General features: G+C 44.5%; 1 protein-coding gene across 5 annotated transcripts in view; it reads right to left on the reverse strand.

The window, feature by feature from the left end:
- Nucleotides 1-14,992: 14,992 nt before the first annotated feature.
- The window catches only part of Slc38a4 (solute carrier family 38 member 4), a 73,228-nt gene continuing 62,831 nt past the window's right edge, over nucleotides 14,993-25,389 (reverse strand). For all 5 annotated transcript variants that reach the window (XM_038341308.1, XM_038341307.1, XM_038341309.2 and 2 more), the window contains exons 13-16: nucleotides 25,188-25,312; nucleotides 19,673-19,817; nucleotides 18,647-18,744; nucleotides 14,993-17,332 (exon numbers count right to left, since the gene is read on the reverse strand). In XM_038341308.1, coding sequence (XP_038197236.1) covers nucleotides 17,231-17,332; nucleotides 18,647-18,744; nucleotides 19,673-19,817; nucleotides 25,188-25,312 — 470 coding nt within the window. In that variant the 3' untranslated portion in view covers nucleotides 14,993-17,230. The remainder of the gene's footprint in view (nucleotides 17,333-18,646; nucleotides 18,745-19,672; nucleotides 19,818-25,187; nucleotides 25,313-25,389) is intronic.

The following is a 25,389-nucleotide window of genomic DNA, read 5'->3' on the forward strand; positions in this document are numbered from 1 at the left end:
TATATCAATATTTGGGGCATCAGCTGTTGCAGACAAGAGTGAAACCACAGAAAGTTACTCTTCACTTAGATAAACTATACACATTGAGTGATTTTCAAAAAGTGATTGGAGACCTCAACTGGGTCCAGCCAACTTTGGGAATTCCCATGGGAGCCTTAAAACCATTTTTGACATTCTGCAGGGGAATCCAGATCCAACCTCCTTCCATAAGTTGACACCTCAGGCAACACAATGTATTACTTTAATTGAAGAAAAGCTTGCCTCTGCTCATATACATTATACTGACTACAGTCAGCCTCTGCTGTTGATTATACTGACTACAGTCAGCCTCTGCTGTTGATTATACTGACTACAGTCAGCCTCTGCTGTTGATTATACTGACTACAGTCAGCCTCTGCTGTTGATAATTTTCCCCTCTCAGTTTAGTCCCACTGGAGATTTTGTCAGAAAGGACCCATCCTATGAGTATATGAACAGGTGTCACCTGTAAAAATTGTTATCTCATATCCCTATGCTGTACTATGTGTTATTCAGAAAGGGTATAAACTTAGTTTGCAAACCTTTGGAATGTTACCTGATAAAGTTATTATACAATATACCCAGGCAGAAATAACTTGGCTGCAAAACTTTGCTAAGACTGGGCCTTGTTCTTATGCACTAATCCCAGCAGGTTTGATAATCATTATCCTTCTGATAAGTTGGTCACCTTTTTCAAAAAGCATCTGGTATGCTTCCCTAAAGTTATTTCTTTGCAACCTCTGGCAGGGGCTCAGAATGTGTTGTTTACTGATGGGTCTTCCACTGGATGGGCCATGGTGGCCTCACCTACTGATTTTGATATTCAGCCTGTTGATGCTAAATCTGCTCAGGTGGCTGAATTGATCACTGTACAAATGGCGCTAGAGAAATATGCTGATATTCCATTTAACCTTTTTACTGACAGTCAATATATAAGGAAAATTCTCTCACCTTTGGAAACTGCAGCTTATATTGCCCCTATATCTCGAGTCCAGATGCAGTTATTGGCTATTCAAGCATTGCTTTGGGCCTGGATCTGTTCCCACTTATGTAGGACATTTGTGGGCTCATACTGACCTTCCTGATCCCTTGAGCGAGGCCGGTCAGCTTGCTTGCCAAATTTGTACAGTTAGTCAAGTATCTTATGAAGCTGCAGAAAAAGCTCATACTTGTTTTTACCTCAATGCTGTGTCTTTAAGATTTCATTTTAAGGCTGGGTGGTGGTGGTGCATGCCTTTAATCCCAGCACCTGCGAGGCAGAGGCAGGCAGATCTCTGTGAGTTCGAGGCCAGTCTGGTCTAAAAGAGCTGGTTTCCAGGACAGGAACCAAAGCTACAGAGAAACCCTGTCTCAAAAATGAAAAAACAAAAAAAATATTATTTTTAAGATATATGGAGAGTAGGCCACTGATACTGTTAAAATGCACTCTGTGCAGAGAACTTTTTGCTATTCCCCATTTGGGAGTTAATCCTCATGGGCTTGCCCCTAATCACATATAGCAAATGGATGTTACCCATGTTCCTTCTTTTGGGTGTATCCAATATGTTCATGTAACCGTGGATACTTATTCTCATCTTATTTTTGCCTCAGCCCATATAGGATAAAAATTACAGGATGTTAGAAGTTACTGGCTCCATGCTTTTGCCTACATGGGAGTTCCAAAAACTGTAAAAACTGACAAAGGGCCAGCCTACACCAGCATTGGCTTTGCTAAAATTTGCTCTGAGTTCTCTATTTCTTATAAAATGGGAATATCTTATAATCCTCAAGGACAGGCTATAGTGGACTGCATGCATCCTATGCTCAAAGTCTATTTGCATAAAATAAAAAGGGGGAATATGGTTCCACCCCAGAGATCATTTATCTTTTATTTTATATAATTTAAATTTTTTGACTGTTGATATTCAATCTTATTATGCTGCTGACCAGCATTGGCAGTCAATTTCTTTGGGGATGCCTCACGTCATATGGAAGAATCTAGCAGATGGCATTTGGTGTGGTCCAGATCCTGTACTGATGTGGGAGGCAAGAAGTTGTTTGTGATTTCCCGCAGGATGCTGACAGCCCAGTATGGTGTGTGCTGTGGATTTTCCTGTCTGGGAGCCTGAGAACTGGACAGAGGCCAAGAAATCAAATGGACATTGGTGAAGAATCCTGTTTCTGATACCAGTTGTGAAATTACCTGGTGTGAGTGAGAAGGAAACGTGGAACATGCAACAAACCCGCTTAGGAGTTTATTAGAGGAGGCATGTACAAGCCTGGGGAAATCAGTGTACAGAGAGAGGGGGGCATTCAGCTTTTAAAAGATGCCTAGCGCATGCACACAGGGGGTTGACATGACTACGTCATATGCAGATAATTACGCAGATGATGGGGCTCACTCATGCACACAAGGGCTTAGCTGAATCATACGTGGATGATGCAACCACCCATGCATGTGGGTCATGTGGGACCCCGGGGCCATTAGTCACTTCTGCCTGAGGGCTTGTTCGGACATGCATGGCCCTAGAACCCAGAAGTGTCAGCCTTATTGTAGCTGAAATCATTACATTCCACAATTTTGTTTATTATAAAAATTTGAGGAGTTTGGGGTCTTTAATGGGTGGGAATGGGGTGTCATAAGGTCTCTCATGACTGCTTCCTGCTGGTTTTGTGGGCATCAGAGAGTTGAGATGCTTGACCACATCCTGGGGTGGCTGATTATTTTTGTGTTCTTTCCGGACTCTGTGGAACTGGCTGGCTGGCAGCTTGGACCTCGAAAGATGCTGGAAAGGCAGAAAATTATGTCTGTAAAAAATTTTAGCTCCTGGTGATTAAGGGAGGAGAGTCCCAAGATGGAAGATAGAGGGTTTTTTTTGGGGGGGGGGGTGGAGGAGGAAATTTCCCAGAGGTTCCCAAGACCAGGAATAATAAGGGAAGAATTAAATGATACTTATTCTGGGCCAGTCTGATCCATTTAAATAGGTTCAATTGGCTCCCTGGAAATTATGAAAAAATATGTTTGAAAAGAAATAAATTTTAGACATATTAAAAGCTTATAATTACAATGGTATAGTGTTGGAATAGTGGGGAGGAGAGAAAGAAAAGAAGGCAGAATTATTAGAAGGGGGAATTATTAGATCCCTTAATGTTTTACCTGAAGCAAATCATAAGGCACTTATTCTCTTTAGCATCATGGTATTACCTTAACATTCAGGAGACACTGCTGCACTCAGTGATAAACTTGGTATGTTAAGTTCTGTTTTGAAATGTCCAGTCCTGGCTCAGTCTAGTGCCCCGGAGTCTCTTTTTTTAAAATATTTATTTATTTATTATGTATACAATACTCTGTGGTGTGTATGTCTGCAGGCCAGAAGAGGGCACCAGACCTCATTACAGATGGTTGTGAGCCACCATGTGGTTGCCGGAAATTGAACTCAGGACCTTTGGAAGAGCAGGCAATGCTCTTAACCACTGAGCCATCTCTCCAGCTCCCCCGGAGTCTCTTGAAAAAGCTCCTTGTACTAATGCCACAATACACACTGGAAATACCCTTCACAGCCTGATAGTGGCATAGGGCAAGCACAATCTCCAAATGGAGAGCAGGAAGCAACATTGCACTATGTATGTGTAGCTGTGATGATGGCCCTAGGCCCCCAAGAGTGACAGTACAGTTGTCAACATAGCCATGGGGAAGCTCTGAGAGCCGTGGGCTACTCCTGCCCCGGCATGTGGCTAATGACTGGGTCACCATTCCTAGTTCTAATGGCCTATGGATTCCTTCTATGTTGTAGAAATCAATGTTTTTACTTCCACATATGGTCCCAGAGACCTTATAGTACCCAAGTCATGCAAGATTAGCATCACCATGCTTTAGCTAGCAGACTTCAGAGTAGGATCGTACCAAATGGCATAAATTACATTCCTCCTGCCTTGGTCCATTCTGTTTCCTCATATTTTCAGGAGTGCAATGCTCTTGCTGCTGTTGATTGCTCTTAGGCCTCTTGAAAAATGGTTCTAAGGTCTTGGCAGCACATCACTGGGGAGGGGTCTGTTTCCCTAGTATTTGAAAATGAACATACTTCTGAACAGCTTGGACGGTTAGGCTGTGGAGAAACTGGTACTCTGCAAGTTGTGGATCTAGGCTTTCATAAGTGCAGCAGTCCCCGCTGTCGCTTTGAGAACCCTTTCATTCCAGGTGAACAAGCCCTGGTAAGACTTTGGAGAATGAAGGGCCATAGCACAGTCCTCTGCTCTCCCAGAGCATAAGTGAACCCAGCCATGGAAAGTTAGTGCAGTCCAAGCCAGGACCAGCATGCCATGCTCAGCCCAGACAGAGTCAGGAGCCGGATAAAAGCTGTGTGGCTTTAAGCCACTGTCTTGGGATGGCACGTTACATGGCAATAGACAAATTGGATAATGTCATAGTATTGATTGGATGAATTTGCCAGGATCTACAATCACCTAAGAGACCAGCCTCCAGGTGCTCCTGTGAGAGATTCTTTTGCCCAGGCTAGCCTCTAGGCAAGATTGAGGGGTTTTCCTGATTAGGTTATTAAGGTGGAAAGAGCCACCCTAAAGAAAGCCCATTGCCTGGGCTCACTTCTGGACTGAGTAAGAAGAAAAAACAGCTGAGTGAAAGACTTGGTCTTTATTTCTTGACCCTGGATGTCATGTGACTAGCTACCTCATGCGCCTGCCACTGCAACTTCCCACCACAATGTCCCATACCCTCCACGTGGGCTAGCACAAACCCTTCGTAAGTTAATTTTCCCAAAGGATCTAATTACGGGAACAAGCCAAATAACTCCAAAAGCAAGCTTTGTCATTTCCCTTTGGCTTATAAATACTTTCCTCATGGATCTGGCTGATTGCTTGGTGGGGGTGTGCTGGATAGTGCTGGATTGGCGGTCCAAGGGCAGCCAGATGATGTAGGTGAGGCATGGAGAAAATGGGTCTAACTGCTGCAAGAAAGGAGTTTTATACAGCAGAGGAGAAGGTCACTGTGCCGCATAAAGATGGCAGGAGGGCTAGGGAAGCAGACCACTGCCATCACAAGTGTCATCATTAAAATCCTCTCCGTTCTTCCCTTTCTCAGCCAATGCACTCATGTAAAAGAAACCGAGTTCCCAGGCCACCCAACATCACGTCACAGTCACATCGCTCTTACCATCTTCCATTGTTTCTATCGGGGCTCTGAGGTACAGTCGGAAGCACTGAGCACTCAGCACAGAGCTTGTATTTCTCGTTCTTCTCACTCCATCCTATGGCAGCAGGAGCCATCTTTATAACAACCCAAGAAGTGGGTGCTCTCTTCATGTGACTCCCGGTAACAGCTTTGTGAGCTCTTTTGAGGCTACCTACTTTGAATTATAAATGCTCTATTCAATAATGTTGGTTGGGTTTCCTCTATTCCCCAACCAGGCAAGTCTTGATAATCAGTCAGGCAAAAAGGCAGATCTAAATTTAGTAGCAGCAGAAGCCTTCAGGCCATCTTGGTAGGAAGTTAGAAGGTATAGAGAATGGGACACTAGAAGAATTGAAGGCTAAAGATGCAGCTCAGTTGAGCTTCCAGGAAAAGCCCCTGAAGTGTGCCAGAGAACAGGTTCTCTGAGGGAGCTTGTGTCTCAGGAACAGGCAGTACCACGTCTGAGGCTCGTGTTGGATTTCTCCTTCCGAAACTCTGCCATGATACTGGCCAGAGAAACAATGCCCTGTCCCTCTCTATATCCATAGAGGCTAGCTGCCATGGTCCTACGTGACCAGCTTCTCCAAGAGCTGACACACAAACACTTCCATGACACTATGTTCTAGAACTTTTATAGAAACAGCTTTGACCTCACTCCACTTCTTTCAACCTTCCAAAGCAAGCTTGCGCATGCCCATTTGACCCAAGCCTTGTGACTATTTGAAGTACCTGAGAAGGGGAATGTAGCCTTTATCTGTTTCCATCTATTTCCGGGCTGCACAGAGTCTAGCTGGAGCTCAGCAGCATCCGTGTCATCTCTTATGGACTGGGGACCATGGGGTGTCTTTTAGGCACATGGCTGAAATATGTTTAGCATAATGCGCCATGAGCGAAAGAGGCGACGCTCAATCCACATTAGTGATTCTTCCGTCCTTCCCACCCAGCAGGGCTCGTCAGACCCTACGCAAGTGGAGCCCACTTTCATCTTCTTGTGAGTTAGGGAAGCTCTGAAGGGCTTCCCAGGGTGCCAGTGCTGAGGGGCCGTGGCTTTGGATGGGTGACTTTGCTGTCCTCTCTTCTGATCAACACTCTCCATAAGCCCCTGCTCTCCTTTGCAACTCTGTTTCTTTCTCGTGGCTCTCTGGTCCACCCCGCACTTTGGTCCACCTGCACCCCTGTGGGGGGGGGGGGGGGGCTTCTCTTCCTTGGCTCTTTTTCTGGCCCTAAGAGTAGGGAGTTCTAGAAACATTTGATATTACTCTCTTTTGCCTTCTCTCAGAGTTAAATTTGCAAAGCATGGTAAGTATTTCCAGACACAGGCTAATCTCTACCCGAAGCTTCGCTTGTGCTTACTTCTTTCCAACTGACATACTTCAGCCATGCTCTGGGCCCTTCTTGCCCCGTAGAGATTTTCTTTTAGCATCTCAGGGATTAAACTACCTTGGATGTTGTCCAAGAAGGCCTTATTTTCTTCTCCATCTCTCCGTTGAGTAAAAACACTGCAGGGGATCTTGGCTTTAGGACAGAGAGTCTAAATCCCATTATTGGAGTAGATAATGTATTACAAGGTAACCAATCAGTGCTGAGTATCGGGTCTAATTTCATGTAATTAAATGTAAACATTGTAAATAAAAACGTTCCATTCTTCTAAAGGTTTCCTTTCCCACTGTTTTAAAACCTGGTTTTATACTTGCCTGCACTTCCGCATAACATGAGTGGCCCTGGAGTCACAGGAAAACACTAGAAATATATCAAAACCAAGCTAGCAACTATTCATCACATATACATCTTTACTTGGCCATTTTAAATCAGATTGTAAGTGCAAGGTGTGTTTTAGACCTTGACGAGTGTCTTCTGGTTAATCTTCATTGACAAAATGATGGGATTTAGATTCAATTAAGAAATTGATGACATGTGTCTGTGGGGACATTTATAAACAGGTGTAACTGGGAGGGAATTGAATTACCCTGAAAGTGAGAGCCACCATCTCATGTGCTAGAATAAAAAAGAGTAAAAGAGGGAAGGCAGCCAGACGTTGGCACCCCAACCCCACCTCTGCCACTTGACCCACTGTGCTGTGACCATCTGCTCAATCCTGCCATCCCCACTATGACAGGCTGGACCTTCTGGAACTGTGAGCCAAAATCGCTGTTTCCTCTTTCGAGTTGTTCCCACCAGGCGAGATAGCTGTAGCAATGCAAATACAACTAACACGGATAAGAAAAGAGTAGGCGGCGTGGTGGCCAAGATAGGACGGGCGACTCTGAGCAACGGTGCCAAAGCCTGCGGGCTCGTGCTCTGAGAAGCTCACCCACAAAGCTGTCCTTTGAGATTTGGAGTGCACAGGCCCAGGATTCTGAGAAAGAACCCCTGATTCTCATTCACCTGCGGTCTTCTGAGATGAGCTACTCTCTTTTCCTGCACTTCAAGCACTTCAAGGTTTACTAGGCTGTTTCGTGGTCTTTCTGTCTGTCTAGGAGCCGCCCTCGCCCTCATTCCCTCTACTGGGACTAGTGCGGGCGATGGCCACAGTGTACAGGACTCTCAGATTCTGAGGCAGCAATGTTATCTTTGCTCAGAATTGCAGTTACAATCCATCGCTGCAGGGAAGTCGAGGCACAGCTTGATGATGCCAGCTAGTCACATCCACAGGTAAGAACTGAGAGAGAAAGCCAGGTGCAGCAGCATAGGCCTTTAATCTCAGCACTCGGGAGACAGAAGTAGGTGGCTCTCTGTGAGTTCGAGGCCAGCCTGGTCTACAGTGTGAGTTCTAGGACAGAGAGCTACATAGTAAGACCCTGTCCAAAACACCAAACTAAACAACCCCCCCCCCCCAAAAAAAACCAGAGAGAATGAATGCAGACAGGCTTACTTCTCAGCTTTTCTCTGCTCTTACCCAGGCCAGGACCCCAAACCAGGGAATGATGCTGTCCCCAATGGGAAGATCTCACCTCAATTAAAGTTTCATTGACAGACCCCCCACAGGACAACCTGATCTACAGCCCTTCCTCACCAAGACTATCTTCCCTGGTGATAGTGTCAGGTTGATGTTTAAACCCCAACATCACACTGGCTGCTAAACTTACCTTTTAACTCTAGACATGTCTGAGTGAACGGGACTGCTAACAGGATACAAGTACAGCTGACGTACAAACTGGGCTGTCCTGGAAAGTGGGGATGTATGGTCTGCTACCCATAAGGCAGTGAGCTGAGACTCACACTAATACTTGGTGGAGCCCGTAAAGCAGTCAGCTGATGCTCACACTGGTACCAGATGGAGTCCTGTTGGGCCCAACAATAGCTGAACCCTCGGCTGACCACAGATCACTTACATATGGGCCCTCATCCCCAATACGGAAGCACTTTGCAGTTGGTGCTTTTCCATGAAGGACATTGCACAAATCAGGGTGCGACAGTTGAGAATGTGTGTTCACCCTCAGAGCTCTGAGCCTCCTTCCACATCCTGCCCCTGGATCATGGGTGCAAGCAATTGCTCAAAGTGAGGACTTTTAGAAGGTGACAGGCACCATGCTTACTACCCTATGTCCACCCACTCACAGGAGTTACCTTGGATCTGGAGGTAAGGAGGTGGAGGCACAGACAAGTCAGGAAGGTTTCTTAGCTCATGAAGGCAGGAAGTGTTCAAGCCCCGGCAGCTTCTGTTTGAAAGGCTTGTATTCCTCATCCTCAACCATGGCTTCACATCCAGACACTGTGATTTGCTCACCGGAGCAGTCTCTTTATGGGATTCTCTTTCTACGTTTCTCCCCTCTCTCCCACACGCCCTCTCCCCTCTCTGTCCCTCACTACTTTTTCTTCCCTTCCCTCCTCCCTCTTGCCCTTTCCTTTTCTCCACTGCTCTTTCTTCCCAAGCCAAGCCACACTCTTCCCCACATCCTGAGCATCTCTCCCGAGTCACTTTCCCAGGAAGCTCCCTCCGCCCCACAGTGGATGACACAGCCCTTCTGCACACACGCAGCTTGTGTTGATGCTGGTGGTTTTCCTTATTACCATTAGTAATTATCGGCCTGTTTTATAGCTCCCCAGCGATCTTAATCTCTTCACAGGAAGCCTCTGTGTTCTCATTCATTTCAAATCCCTTCTTGGGTGTAATTGGGATCATGATTGACTTTGCCCACTCGAAACATTCAATTACGTGCTTGCTGAAGGATGGGAGAAGATCATGGGGCTGTTTCCACTCAAGCTCAGAAGGCAGAAGTCAACAGAGCTGCAGGGAGAGCGTCTGCCCTTTGTAAGAGTCCTACAGGACAGACACGACACCCCAAACCAGAGAAAGGCTTCTGATTACCCAAAGAAGAGTCCTACAGGACAGACACGACACCCTAAGGCAGAGAAAGGCTTCTGATTACCCAAAGAAGAGTCCTACAGGACAGACACGACACCCTAAGGCAGAGAAAGCCTTCTGATTACCTAAAGAAGAGTCCTACAGGACAGACACGACGCCCCAAACCGGGGAAAGGCTTCTGATTACCTAGAGAAGAAAGCAGTTTCCTCGTAGGCCCACATTCAGAAAAAATTACTGATAAGTTTCTAAATATTTTAGACCTACTTCAAAGTTTAAAACACAATGCTTTGATGTCCTTAGGTTGGGAGGAAATAAAGGATATAACGGACTAGGTCAAAATACAGTGCTGTTCCGTGAAAAAGACATCGTAGGAAAGTTACAAAAACCAGGAAAGGCTTAAAGAAAATGTTTATAATATGTAGACAATTAGCATCAAACATATTCAAAATGATGAATGTATAGGAACCGAGTTGCCGTGGATGTAAAATGGCACAGCCACCTTAGAAGGCCGGCTGGAGACTGCTCAAAAAAATTAAAATGGAATTTGCTGTGTGACCCAGGAGTAGAAATGATGTTATCTACTGAAGGAAGAGTGGATAGAGAAAACAATGTGCCCATGCAGAATGTCATTCAGCCTTAAGAAGGAAGGAAACCTAAGCTCAGGCCAATTTCACACATAAATATACTTGAATCACATCCTTCTACCCCTCAATTCTTGCCACGACCCCAACCACCCTCTCTCAAATTGATCTCTCTTCTATATTTATTTTCATTTTTATATACATCCGTATCTATCTGTCTGTCTAGCTAACATCTGTCTATATCACCTGTCTGTCGTTCATCTATCTATCACTCATGTATGCATTTATAAATCTACGCATGTGTGGAAGGCTGATTGCTTAAAATTAGAGGCGTCTCATCCCTAGGGGAAAGGCCGGCTCTTTCTCCATCACTATCCATTGACTGTTCTTTATCTAGGGCTGGTCTTGTTAAATTTTCCTCCATCTGTGTTGGCATGTCACTTGGTGTGGCCTTTATGGGTCTTGTGCAGGCCCCCATATTGTTGAGAATTCACGAGTGTAGCATCCCTGTCTTGTCGAAGTGACACAATCGCAAAGCAGTCATCCTGGTCCCCAGATTCTTACCATCATCTTTCTAGTCCCTCTTCCAGGAAGATTCCTGAGTATTGTTATAGATGTCCCATTTGGGGTTGTGGGATACCCAACCTCACAAGGGACATCTCCTGATTCTCCTCCAAGGCCTATGTCCTCTCTAGCCATGGGTTCTTGGCCAAGTTTTTAGTACAGGTATTGAGTGGGTTTTAGGTCCAACTAGACAGCTGTTGGTTACCCCCAAGATGCGAGTATCACTCTTGCACCACTGGGGACATCTTGTTTGTTTGTGTCTTTGCCTACACTGGTAGACATCAGAGGCATCGAATCCCCTGGAGCTGGAGTTACAGGTGGTTGTGAGCTGACGCAGCAACAAATGCTCTTTACCACCGGGGCATCGTTCCTATTCCTCATTTTGCAAGCTTCTCCTCCGTGGCCCTGCACTCTGCCCACAGAGATGCTCCCCTGGGCTTGGCTCTGAGCTCTGATGAGGTGTTCACTGCTGTGTGGAACAGAAGTCACCTGTAACTATATTCTCATGGCATTTTGGGTCAGAAGAGATTGGCTGTGTTTGATACCAAACAGAAGAGGAGTCACAAGAAATCATCTAGTTATCAGAAATGTGTGTTGCAGCCAATATAGCCTAGTGCTATGCAAGTGGCTAGGTGTGCCAATCAATAGTGAACAAGACAGGCAGAGAGTATTCCCCCAAGAACTTACAGTCTAGAGGGGTATGTGGACAAGGAATGAGCCAGTATGGTATGTGTTAGGTATAAGGGAACAGAAATCACAAAGTGTTCTGGGAATACTAACAGCAGTGTATTGATTGTGACAACCTGGCATTAATGTGGATGTCGGGATTTGAACTTGTGTCCTTATACTTGCACAGTATGAATTTTACCCACTGAGCCATCTTCCCAGCCCCTTTGATGACTCTGTCTAATGGTTCGTCAGCTCCTGAGAGGTGGTTGTGGAGGTTTCTCAGTTATAATTGTGCATTTATTTATATCTTTTCATGTCTATCAATTTTTGCTTGAAGGGTCTTGAGCTCTGATGCTGGAGTGTGGTAGGTCATGCTAGAATGTATTAGGATGGTCCTCGCTCTCTGCTGAGGTGATCTTTTTACCACTATGTACACGATAAGGGCAAAAATGATACACCTTGACTCTCCTGTCATCTAATTAATACAGACATTCCTTTATCATTGATTTGTGTAAGTATATCTTTTTTTTTAAAAAAAAAATTTCTTCCTACTTACCAAGGTCATTGAATTTGAAGTCAATTTCTTACAAACAGCACTTAAACATTAGGTTGTGGATTCATGTGCTCTTCCAATCACTGTTGAATTGACGATTTAGATCACACTTGTCAATAAGGTAGCTATTACTGTGTCAATGCCTAAGTCTGCTATTTTATTATCCATTCTCTTTGGTTTATTTTTCCCTTCTACTTTTTTGGATTTTAGTGAGTCATCTAAACTTATTTTCGTAATCCCCTAAATTTCTTCATGTTGCTGTTGGCTATGTCTTTGCGTTGCTGTTTTAAAGCAGTGGTTCTCTTTGTGTCATGTTTATGTGTGCTTTTTGGCTCTGTATGTGACTTAATATAGTCTGCTACTATCAATATCATCCAAATTGAATGTAATATGGGCCATCACTTCTATGTCAAACCATTACCTTCTCTATCAAATATTTTGCTTTGGGATCAGATGATGATTCACTTTTTAATAAAAATGTATTTATGGCCAGGTGTGGTCATGCACACCTTTAATCCCAGAACTGGCCAAGGCAGGTGAATCTCTGTGCGTTTGAAGCCACCTTGGTCTACATAGTTGGGTCCAGGGCAGCCAGGACCACATAGTGAGACCCTGTCTCCCAAAAAATATATTTATGAAGTTTGTAGAGGAAAATCTACTCTCTTATAGTCACCTGTGTTTCTTGTTTCCCCTTTGTTTCTTCTTTCCTGTGTTCTAACATGTTTTTTAATCACTGACTTTCCTTGGGTTTTTTATTTTTTTAACATTTTATTATTATTATACTTAATAATTTCAGAAGGTCTACAACAAGTTCTTTTCATTTCCCTTTTGGGGGAACATAGCTATTTTACTTTGCTGCCTGAGAGATACATTTGCTGGGTATAGAAGAGGCAGTGCCAATTCTTTCATTTCTTGAAGATACTAATGTACTTCTTTCTGATCTCCATGAGGACTCCTTAGACTTTTGTGCTAGTGTTCCCCTTTAGTTACTGTGTTATTTTGTCTTAAAATATCGTCAAGATTTTTTTTCTTGACAGTTTTCTGTTGCCAGACTATTAACATAAATTTGGGGAAGTTTATACTACTTGGGATTTACTCAGCTTTTTGAACATGTAGGTTTCAGCTTTACGCTCCTTCTGGAATTCTAATAACAGAATTGTTGGGTTTATTTTTGTCTTTTGCCCCACAGCAGTACAGACTTATTGTACTTTGGGAGATTTGATCTTTGTTTTCACCTTCTTTCCTCCCACTGATCAGATACAAATTTGCTTGAGTGCGTTGATATTACCTTCCTTTGTCTCCATTTACCAAGAGTACATTCAAAAAATTTCACTTTTTGCTACTGTAAGATTTCCCAGCCTGTAGACCCCAGATATCTCAGTGTCTCTGAGCAAACAGAGGAGTCCCAGGCACTAAGTTTCTGAACTGTTCATAGTGGCTGAGTCCCTTCTGTTCCAGAGGCTTAGTGGAAGAGGATCCAGCCCATAGGAGCCAATTTCTCTGGTTACTTGTGGAAGAATAGAGACATCTTCCCACACCAGGCTACAATGTTCTTTAAATTTGGAAATTTTATAAAATCTAATTACTGAAAAGAGGACTTTTAGAACTTGAGACAGAGGTTTTAACTGAAAACTCCTACATAAATATTTTTTAAAAATATAACTTAACATGATTCATATATAAAAAGTATAACATATAACATAAAGTATATTCTTTGGGATGCTCTCACTGGGATACTCTCTCTGAGTTGCTCTCTTTCACTGAGTTGCTCTCTTTCTCTGGGATGGTCTCACTGGGATACTCTCTTTCTCTGGGATGCTCTTACTAGGATGCTCCCATTTGGATGTCCCTTCACACTGTTGCTATCTCTTCTATATACTGGACTCAAACTTGGAGAACTCTAGGAGTGTAGAGGAGCACCTCTTTCTGAAAGTCCCTACAAGATGCCTCTGAGCTTCCAAGATGTGCAAGGTACTTAGAATCATATACACCCCAGTATTAGTCAGCTTACATTCCTTCCTCTAGTTTAATCTTCCTGTAATTAATAAAGGATGACTCCAATGTAAATCAACAGCCCAGAGAAAGGTGCATCTGGAAGACTTTTGACCACAAGTGCTTCTCTAGTTTAAGACAGAATGAACTTACCAATGGGAAGGATGACTTTTGTTCTTCTTGGCCTGCAACAGGCCTGCAGCTTCTTCCTTCTTCATCTTCACTCCCTCCAGTTCCGGTTTCCAGCCAGTGACCAGAAATATGTCTTTCACCTCTTTTTATATCATTCAGAGACATCTGCAATTTCTGGGGTAGCCTGCACACCCCTCAGGCACACAAGAAAACACAAGCATTGTCTGTGGTATAGGCTGGGAGATGCATGTGGGGGGTGGCAGAAAGAATGACCCCCCAAAAATGTTCATGTCTTAGTCCTTGCAGCTTAGGCAAGGGGACTTCATGGGTGTGATTAGGGATCGTTACAAAGGAATATTACCTGTGTTATTTTGATAGATCCTATGCAGTCACAAGAATTCTTAAAGGAAGGGAGGGAGGGAAGGAGGGAGGGAGGGGGGGGAATTGGAAGACCATGCATTGTGAATTTGGATGATGAAGGAAGAGGTGAGGATCCAAGGAATCTATGTGGCTTCTAAAAGTTGGAAAAAGCAAGGGGATAGATTAGATCCAACCCTAGAACTCCAGAGATAGGGAGAACTACAAGTCCTTGATGTTAGGACAGCTGACTTCCACAACCAGAAAACAATGTCTTTGTTATCCCCTGACTTTTTCAAGATCATACCTTACTGTGTAGCCCAGGGTGGCCTCAAATCGACAATTCTCCTGCTTCTACTTTCTAGTGCTAGATGATAGACACGTGACCCCACGCCTGGTTTTACATTTTCTCCGTGTGTTTATGTGACTGAATATGTGCTAATTTGTCACAACAGCAATAGCATGTGTATGTGTGTGTGAGATGAAGGCACTGATGTGTTTTGTAACCTCAGGGGGTGAGGGACTTGCGCCTTCTGCATATGCGCAATGGACATGCATGAGTTTAAGAAGGGTGATATTTAGACTTTCAGTTTTGTTTCATGTACAAATAATAACCCCCAGCCTTCTTTATTGAGAAGGAAAATCAAGCCGGGTCATTTGAAAAGGTCATTTATTATATACCAATATACAGTCTCTGTAATAAAAAAAATCTTCCCAGTACATCGAACCACCTTATAAATGATATAAGAAAATAAAATTTATATCTGTTTCCAAATGGGTTAAATTTGCCAAAACAAGGCACCCAGAACAAGGTACCCAGGACGAGGTACCCAGGACGAGGTACCCAAGACAAGGTACCCATGACAAGGCACTGTGCAAATCTGCCCTGCAGCTTGTGCAAACCCGAACCCTGAAAACTGCCATGCGACAGAACGGCACTGTGGGTAGTCTTTGGCACTGTTGTATTGCTCTTGAATATTTATATAATTACAAATACGGATACTTTCAAGTTAGTCATCCTCAATGCAAAATACTCAAAATATATACAGATTTTACAGTTCTCCAATAGTTTTGGATTAGTCTTTTATATTTACATTTAAATATGTTCAGACTAAACATACATACCTTTTTCTACTTTCTGTCTTGGTTTATTTGTTGGGTGAACAAAAATGGAGAGACATCTTAAAGGTGTTATTTGATGATTTTTTTCCTCCCAAATCATAACTTAAAAATTATGATAGTTTCTAGTAATGCTCGTTTTCTGTCACAAAGCACACCATTTTATAGTATTATAACTCCAGAAAGTGATACATGAAGCAAATATATATATATATTTTTAGGCACACTACAGAAAAACTGTTTTAGTATGACAGTATGTTCATTATCTGTATGGTACATATATTTCATACTTGGCTTTACTGAAATGCAAAGTACACAACAAATAATTGAATAAAAATAGTAGCGAATGCCAAAACTTCTGGGCAGTGAGTAGCAGCTGATCTCCAACCCATGTAAGCGTCTATGGATGTGAACAAGAATGGCCACCTCTGTTTCCATGCCATGCTAGTGCATTTATTTATAGCCACTTGACATTATATTAATAACAGATGAATGTCAGCAAATTCCCATGCAAATTCCAAGGAGCAGAGCCCTGTTCTAGACATGCTAAACTCAAAGATCAATGCTAGCCCTGGAAATTATTTACAAACGAGGAGCCCCTTCCTTTGCTACCTTCCTATGGATGTTTATAGTGTTGTAAACAGTGAAGAGCAATACCGAACTATGTACAACTTTGGTTTTAATTTTTAGATGTCTCCAATGGACGGATACATACACATGGATTTTTTGAGCCCACTAGCTTAATCCTCTGCCCCAACCCGATAATAAAAGTGTTTTGACTGTGAAGAAAGAAAGCTACACATGTAAAAAATAAAAATGCAATGTACCATAAGTCAACATTCTGATAACCGCAGAATGAGATTATATACACAAACATAGAGCAAAATTACAGTTTCCTGCACTGAATGTTTATCAAATAAAAATGTATCAAACAATACTGGGTAGTGTGTTTCCACTTGAATTATGGTCTTCTGAAAATTATGCATGAGAATGGAAGACAAGAGGGAAAGCCTTGTTCAAGGACAAAAGTGTGACAAAAATCCCAGGAATGACATGAGAAAGCAGGTGCTGGCTCACTAGGCGGCTTAGCTAAAAACATCATTTCATCGTTACTGCTTGATAATTAAATACCACCTCCACCACCCGCTTAGTGAGCTGTTTTGGCATTTCCCATAAAAACCAATGACGCTAATTCAGTGAAATAAGAAGACTGGGCAAACTACTCTTTAGAATCGAAACAAAGTACTCTAGACTGGTATCTGCCATTCGTGAATCTCATAGGGACCGTTCCCTAGATACACACCTGCCTCCGTCAGTCAGTAGACTCTTAGTGTTGCTGCAGGATGGGAGATGTCCTTACGTGCTGATGGCTTTGCCACTGGGGCATTTTTGCTTGATGTTGAGAATACAATTATTTGTTAATCTGGGGTGGTGAAGTGTGGGGAGTGAGCAATGGGGACATGGTATTATTTGCCGACCAAGATACACAGTCAAGTGGATTCTGCTTGCACATCTGCAAAACACACCTCGGGCATCACACACCGCACTAGAAGGCCTGGGTTGAAATGTGTGCCACAGATTTTTTTAATGCATCATTCGCCATTCCCGACCAAACCCATAATTTTCTCCTTCACAGGTCTCAGGCAATGGAACTAGGATGTGTCCTTGGAATCTTCTCGTTGTTTCCTCTCAATGACATCCCCGTCAGGGCCACTTGGATGTCCTCTGGAGCATAACTTCAGCCATTTCTGATGGAAAGTTTTTCCTCGGGATTAGTGGTGCTTGGGATTTGGAGGGTTGTAAATCCAGTCGATGATAATGAGCGCCATGCTTCCCATCATGAAGATGATTCCAGTCACGAGGAAGACCAAAGCCTGCGATTCAGAGGGAGCACATTAGGGAGCAGAGGCAGAGAACAGCATGGTTTGCTTTAGGACAGTGTCACAGGGTGGTAATGTGCCTTGTATATTCGCAGGGACAAACGTCAGGTCAATTTAGGACCCTTGTTGGAAAAGGAGGGGAAACAGTGAAGACAAACAGCATGAGGGTTGAGAAGAGAGGAATAGCTGATGGATTTGGTGCAGGAAAACACGGGGACTACCCAACATTAAGTAGTAGACGAAGGCTGAATGATGCACAAACACTCATGACCTCTTGCATGTACAAGTGATAAATCCCACGAACAAAATGGAAGCCCAGTGTATGTTGAATATTTCTGACAAAAGTCAAAAGCATAAGTATCTTTGTAAGTAGGAATATTGAGAACATTTTTAACTTGAGAATGTTAACTGGAAGAGTTCTTACATATTCCACATGGACCAGTCTTTGAATTCTACCCGCTGGAGAGCAGCAGGTGAAGACTGTCATCAGCAGGGCCTAGGGGATGACTTTGCCCACTCTATAGCTGGCCAAGGTGAGCACTTCCCCTGAGCACACTGCTACAGACACCCAAGCAAGGCGGAGCCCACAGAGTCCAAATTTGGGGAACGATGACAGGAGAGCTTGTTCTGTCAAACTGCCCTTAACATCCCTGGGCACCCTCAAAAAGTGAATGACTTTCAAGACTCCACTTGAATTTAGAAGCATTCTCTCCAAGCCTTAATAGAAGATCCTTTTAGATGCTCACCACTCAGTATGGGTAAAATATCTTTTGCGATGTATGTTTCTATAGTGTTTATTATGAAAGGAAATATGCACGCTGCAGTTTAATAAGATGATATTTTCTACCTGAAAAGATTAACTGAAAAACAATTGATTCTGCTTTTTATAGCATATACAGGGTTTGATAGAGTGGAAATGAAAGCCATCTTTGCTCTTGTGAATCTAGCGAATGGGACTAAGATGCTGCCATTGCCCACACCAGGAGGGAGCCCAGGACCTCTGATGATGTCACATTACATCCAGCCTGGCACTGGATGTCAGTGTGCACATGATAGGCATGCCCGTGGGAAATACACCAAGACAGCATTTACCCTACATGTTTAGACATTTGCTCCCTGAAATACTAGACTCCTGTGAATGTCTGAGACCCTCTCCTCCACCACTGCCGTGCTGCCCACTTTCAGCTCTTGGGTCTTGCTTATTTGGGGGGGTCTTGCTTGTTTCATTTTTCTAAACCACGTGTGTTTTCTGACTTTCCCTGAGTGGTTGAGACATTTATAGTAGGGGACATTGCAAGTCTTACTTACCCCAACCTTTTGGGGTGATCTCAGAGGTTCTTTCTTGACAAGTTTGAGATAAAAAGCCGCCGGAAGAATGAAAATCAGCATGGTGGCAGATGAAGCCCCTGAGGAGAGAGATGCGGGGCAGTTAGTGTCTGGCACAGTTGGCTGCCCCAGAGAAGCATCTGCAAGTACATACTTCAGGACGAACAAATACAATCCATTTTTGTTTTTCTCAGCACTAAAAGTAACATTTAAGCCGTAATTCATCTTGAGTATGCATTTCTAGAATGTGTGTCTGTAAAGAAAGTTAAAATGTGCCTCGCATTATGGCCATGTGACTGTAATAAGTAGTAAGAGGGCCAAACAACACTTGGGGGCTGAACTCAGCACTAAAGCTTCCTGTCCAGGCCTGATTCTCTTAAAAGTCATTCTAGCCAGGTGATGGAGGCACATGCTTTTAATCGCAGCAATTGGAAGGCAGAAGCAGGCAGATCTCTGAGTTTGAGGCCAGCCTGATCTACAGAGTGAGTTCTAGGAAAGCCAGGATCACACAGAGAAGCCCTGTCTCAAAAAGCTAAAGAAAAAAAAGAGTAAAAAAATGCCATTCTGCCCTAAAAATCTAGTAAACCCTTAACCTGGACTGAGAAATCAAATGCACCAACAGACCATGCGGTTAAAGGGAATGAGATGTTTAGGGCTATCAGCCTCCAGTCCCTCTAAAGACACCCTGAGCACCCCAGCTGGCACTCACAGTCTTGAGAGAGTATATGGTAGTCTGCCCTTACTTTTCTCCTGAAGACAGATCCTCTGTCCACCAAAAGGTGTGTGATTTGATTTCTTTGAGGCTCCGTTTCTTTATCTCTTGAGAGGGCACTTGGACAAAATGGCTGTAGGTGAATGCCAACATAGAACAGGGCCAGTGTGGTCACTGAGCCCAGCAGGGGCTCATGAAATTCCTTTTAGCCCGACAGGGACGGGAGCCCTGCCCGCATAGCGCTGTTTCCATATTTGTCGTTTAAGGAGGTGTACGTTGGAACTGATCACACTTACCTATGAATCCAAAGATGTATTTGATGGTGGGCACAAGGATGACAAGGACGTTGTTGAGAGCAATGATCACTGCGGCGATCAGGAAGTGCTTCACCCAGCTGAAGGGTCGTCTGGGGAACAGCAGCGTGATCACGGAGGTCCGGATCTGCAATGAGGATGTTGACAGACCTGATCACTTTTTTCACTTTTTGTTTTTTTTTTTTCAAAATAGGGTTTCTTTGTGTATGTTTGATTGTCCTGGAACTCATTCTGGCCTTGAACTCACACAGATCCGCCTGCCTCTACCTCCCGAGTGCTGGGATTAAAGGTGTGTGCCACCACCACCGGGCTGGTTTTAATTTTTGCTATGATTATAAGTATTCTAATCTAACACATTTTGTTTTACCCCTCCCACCCCGCCACCAAAAAAATACACCTTGATGCTTTTTCTCACATTTCCCTTGTGTTGAAACACACACAGAGGAGCATTTGCCATCCTAATTGCTGTAAGTTTGTACAGTTCCACAGAATTAGGTCCATTTGTGCCATGTGTCAACTTCACACTGATCTGTCGTGTCTGACACTGATCTTTTCTTGGCTGCATATCACGCGTCCACTTTCTTGGATCTTAGAACTCTTTGTTCAAAAATAATCTTGGGCCGAAGAGATGAAGTAACAGCTCCATGCAACTTGGGGCAGTGAAGCCTTGTTGCTAGCTAACCGTGTCTTATTCTCCTTAGACCAGCTTAGGCATTGGACATAGACACTGAGATAGCATAGCACAGACTGTAAAGCAAATTCTGCAAACCTGGCTTTTTCTTACTTTTCCATTTTATTTGACATTTTCCACTGATATTTTGAAAAAAAAAAGTGATACTTTTTGTGTTTCCTCCTTCTCCCTCCTCCCCCCCCCCCGCCCACATTAATAGATTACAGAGCCACAAAAGGCAAACAGTGGGACTCAATAACCCCAGCATTCCTCAGAGGTCCTGCTCAGTCCTTTGCACAAAGCAGGCACTCGGGAAACGCTGAATTAAATTGACAGCAGGAATCCTTCCACTCCCTTCGGGGTCCTCTGAAGATTCCAGCCCTCATTTCAGCAGCTGAAATCAGTGCACCAAGCTGGAGAGAAGCTCCGCTGGCAGCAGAACACAAGGAAACGTGGTGTCACCAGACAAAGAGGTCGCTGTGGAGAGGGACTGAGAGCATTTGGGTTTGGACAGCCTGACACAGAGACATGCTCATCTTTGGGATCTCTTCTAAGGACACTCTTTGGACTTAGTGGGGTTACTCTGTTGGACTTTTAGTGAGTAAGCCCTTGAGTTCAGCTAGGGCTTCCCACGTTCAGAAGTGATGGGATCGATTTCCACCTAAAAATTCCAGTCTCGAGATCTCATAATGGCGCGGAGACAGGAACTCGTTGCAGAAGCAGCAACCGTGAGCTCTGTCTTGAAACATGTATGGACAGCCCGGAAAAATGCAAGCTAAATCGCCCGCAGTTTCTCCTGTGGCATTCCTTTCATACCAGCCATGGATAATGGAAGCCATCTGTGTAGGTCAAAGGGAATTCCTTTCTAGAGTGGCAAACTGCACACACGGGCTCGCAAATGTTTTAGGAGTGACTTTGGGAGAGATTTTAAAAATCAGTGAAAAAGATGAAGCTCACTGTGAAAAGCACTTCAAGGAAGGCCAGAAGTTTGATGCCACTTTCCCCAGTAACTGGGACATCATGACCTGTGATGAATGCCTGTCAGATATTGGGCACAGAGGCAGGGTTAGTGAACCTGCAGGAAGTTTTCTATAGGGGTGTGTGCTGCTCAGTATGACTGGGAAACTTACAAAAAAGCAGGCTGAAGGCAGAGTCATGTTTCATGAAGACGCCATGCTTATCTATATACATATTGTTTCTGATCAAATGAAAGCACTCAGGATAAAACAAGCAAACAAAAAGCCGAGTCAAGGGCAATCCTGTATGCTCAGGACCTCTGAGAACAAACACAGCTTCCTAAAATCAGTTGGTAAATGAAGGTTTGGCGTACTGAAACGAGAGGACACAAAATGGATCGGAAGAAACACAGCATGGTTGGAGTGAACAGCAAAAGCTTTGTTCTCACGGTAAGTGAACTGAGGGAACATAGAGGGTCAACAGCCCCCTGAAGAGGGCAACAGTGCCAAGGAGGCAGGAGGAGAGGAGCCTTGGGAGGGGTTAGAAGAAAACTGGTCATTCCCTGTTACAGCACTGTGTTTATGAGAAAGGGGATCCAAAGGGCTGGGGCAGCTCCGTTTACCCACACCAGGACAACGGAGGCAACTCAACCTTACCCGTGTGCCCCTTTATCTACTGATGCAAACCGATAAGGATACAAAAATGTGGGTCAGACGCTGCAAGTCTGGGAAGTCCCCAGCACCAGCCAGGGCTCCTGACACAGAACACACGAGGAAGTTTCCACACACTTTCAAGGTAGAATGCTAATTGTCCCTACAGAGTTTCCCAAGCACAGTCTGTTAGGAGGCGCTCTGTGCTAATGTAGGGTGCTAGAGTAAAGATCCCAGATATGCAAGTCAAGAAGAAAAGGAGCAGCCTTGATTTGACTCTCAGTAAAACACAGGTTCTCCCACTGAGTAGAAATGACGCCTTCTTCACATTACAGGATGGCTTGGGGATCGTATCTCGAGAATACCAACCCCACTGCAGTTCCTGACAGTGCCCACCATATTTCTATGCCATGTCTGTGCACACTTCAGAGACCTGGAGGCAGGACATGCAAAAGGGATGGTTGTTCTGTGGGAAGATGAACTAGCAGGTGCCTCAAAGTCCGAAAGGTACCTTCTGAACACACTCCAGGTAGGGCATGAGCCTGTCCACTTAGGATAAACAATAAAGGCTACTCGCTTTTCTGTCCCTTGTGCTGACAGGTGAACCTTGCCATAGGAAGGGAAGCGCAGTTGCACATGTTACCATCCACCCTCTGGAAGGAGGTGCATCCCACAGTGGACTGCCTACCCCTCACCCAAGGAGCTCCACGTGAATCTGCTAATAGAGAGTCAGCTTTCATGCACTTGGCAGGCATCAGAGATAAACATCACAGGCGGCTCCTGCACGCTTGTGCTGAGAAGGAAAAGACCAACCGGACTGGAGATGAAAAAGGATAAGGGGATCTGAGCAGGTGACACTTATCCTCCCATCTAAGAAAGAGCCAGGTGACCGAGTCCTGCAGGAGAAAGGACGTGAAACAGTAGCTAAAATGCTAGATTTGAACCCAGACTAGGTTTGCTTTGTTACTTGTATGGGAGGATATTATGACAGATAAAGAAGTTTTTTGGGGGGCGGGGTGTCAAGTGTCTCTGAATGCAAAGAAAGCTGTTGGGAGAGCCGTGCCTTCTGGGTGAGCAGCGCCATGCAGGAGAGCCGTGCCCTCCAGGTGAAGCCACACCGTGCAGGAGAGCCATGCCCTGCATTTGGTCCACTGAAATCCTGGCCCTGAGTTACAAGAAACGAATAAAAACACTATTCACAGTATCGACCACTTTATCAAAAGCCCATCAGAATTTGGCCTTTTAGAACTTGATTGGGACACGGAAGTCGCCACTTATCATACTTGTGACCATTTGATTCCCCTGCCCAGACCCTCATTACCATGGATACAAGTCACAGAATAAACTAGAAAAGGTGGTTCATGCATTTCTAAAAAGGCAATTTTCACCCGAAGACCATTTTTCATGTTCAGCATTGTTGACCCTCCCTGCCGGCCCGCCCACTCTGCCAGCCCGCCCACTCTGCCAGCCCGCCCACTCTGCCGGCCACCATTCTGTCTGTGACCACTGTTAACATTTCCCTGTAACTGTGGCAGTGAAAGGCCATGCCATGCCCCAGAAAATGGTAGACTTTGGTTCTTTTCCTGGATATTGGTTCTTACGGCCAATTTCGATTTTAATGGCCTCTACCATTGACAAACTACTACAGTTCCTGATATCAGACTCAGCCCAGGGCATTCGCTCTTACACGGGACAAGAATTTCTAAGAGAGCCGGGCGGTGGTGGCGCACGCCTTTAATCCCAGCACTTGGGAGGCAGAGGCAGGCGGATCTCTGTGAGTTCGAGACCAGCCTGGTCTACAAGAGCTAGTTCCAGGACAGGCTCTAAAACTACAGTGAAACCCTGTCTCGAAAAAAAAAAAAAAAAAAAAAAAAAGAATTTCTAAGAGAGGTTTGGATTGTCAATGGTGAGATATAGTATTTGTCTGCCTTTTACTTCCCATTCTGGCAACGAACTTTGCCTTAGCTTAGCAGTTATCCACTAGCTGTGTGACCACCGCCGTGCCCTTCCATCTCTCGAGACTGCGGCTACGGAAATCCTTCCTTATCAAGGGCTTGTGGGTAAAGCAAAGTGAAAGATAGTAACAGATTCCTTGCATAAAACAATTAAATGACAGTGCAAATGTTTCTGGTATGCCAAAATGCACAAGGACCCCAGATATGCTCCCCCCCCCCCCCCCCCCCCCCCCCCCCGCGTAACCGGAAATGCCATCCTACAGAACACCCGGCTCCAGCCAGAGCCCATTTTAGGCTAAAGCTCCATGACATTCAGAATGCTCTCAGATAGAATAGAGGCCAGGCGTTATTTCAGAGTAAAGTATTAGCCGTGATAGCGACAAGGATTTGATTTCATGCAGTCATGAAGAAGGAATGTGGCAAAATACACATCACCACGCGAGTAGTTCTTAAAGTGACCACAGCACATTATCTAAGCTGCTCTCTTATGCCGAGTCTTGTGCGGAACGTTTTGTACATAGCAAAGCTGGTTGCCGGGTCGCTTAATTTACCCCCCTAAAATGGATGAGTGAATGGAGTGTTTACGAAAGGGGCACAGATGGCAGGCAGGAGAACCTGTGCTTGTCCGCGGGTGGTGTTTTAATTCTTGCCACGCAGTCCTCACCCCCTCACCCCGCTCCCTCGCTGTGGTGAGCCCATGACAAACCGAAACCCTGACAAGTGCCAAGGAGCAGGGATCTCAAATGCCAGAAGGCATGTGTCAGTTTTGGTGGGAGAGATCAAAAAACTCCCTTCTGGTATATCATTTACCTAATGATATACCATTTCCTGTTTGCCACCAAGATGTCAGATTCAATAACCCCCGAACTTTGGATGTGACCTTGGCACAACACGCTGAGGAACAAATGGAAACACCTCAAGATACTGGCAAGATGCAGTGTAGTCTTAGCTTAAGTGGCGCTGGCATTCACATTTCCAGAGGCAGAAGAAGTACTCATCATTATATTAGTCTATAGGTGGCAGCCCAGGTTCTGCTTGTTTTTCATTTGAATTTTAAAAACAAGTTTCGTGATTTTTCTCATACTTTGAAAACACTACCTAAAATGACTGGCTGTGTCTATGTACTAAGTGCTCAACTTTAAGTGGCTCCAAAACTCTATGAGAAAATAATAATTGGCTGGGACCCACAACTGCAGGCACACAGACACCCAAATCCACAGTGAGTCAGAACAATGGACTCATTCTTCAGGACTCATTGTACTTACTGGGAAGAGGACAATGGGCACAGTTAGCGTCACTGCCACCAGGACGGCCACGCGTACCATGATCAGAGGGGTGTCAAATGTGTAGACTCTGCTGTAAGCATGGAGTAATTCATCTTCAACTTCCCCTGCAAGAGGAAGAGTCGGGGGAGTTGCTGAGTCGGCACCAGCTACTCACAGAAACATGCAGGGCAATGGAAGAAAC

This window comes from Arvicola amphibius, chromosome 9 (genome assembly GCF_903992535.2).
Source record: "Arvicola amphibius chromosome 9, mArvAmp1.2, whole genome shotgun sequence".
Lineage (NCBI taxonomy): Eukaryota > Metazoa > Chordata > Mammalia > Rodentia > Cricetidae > Arvicola > Arvicola amphibius.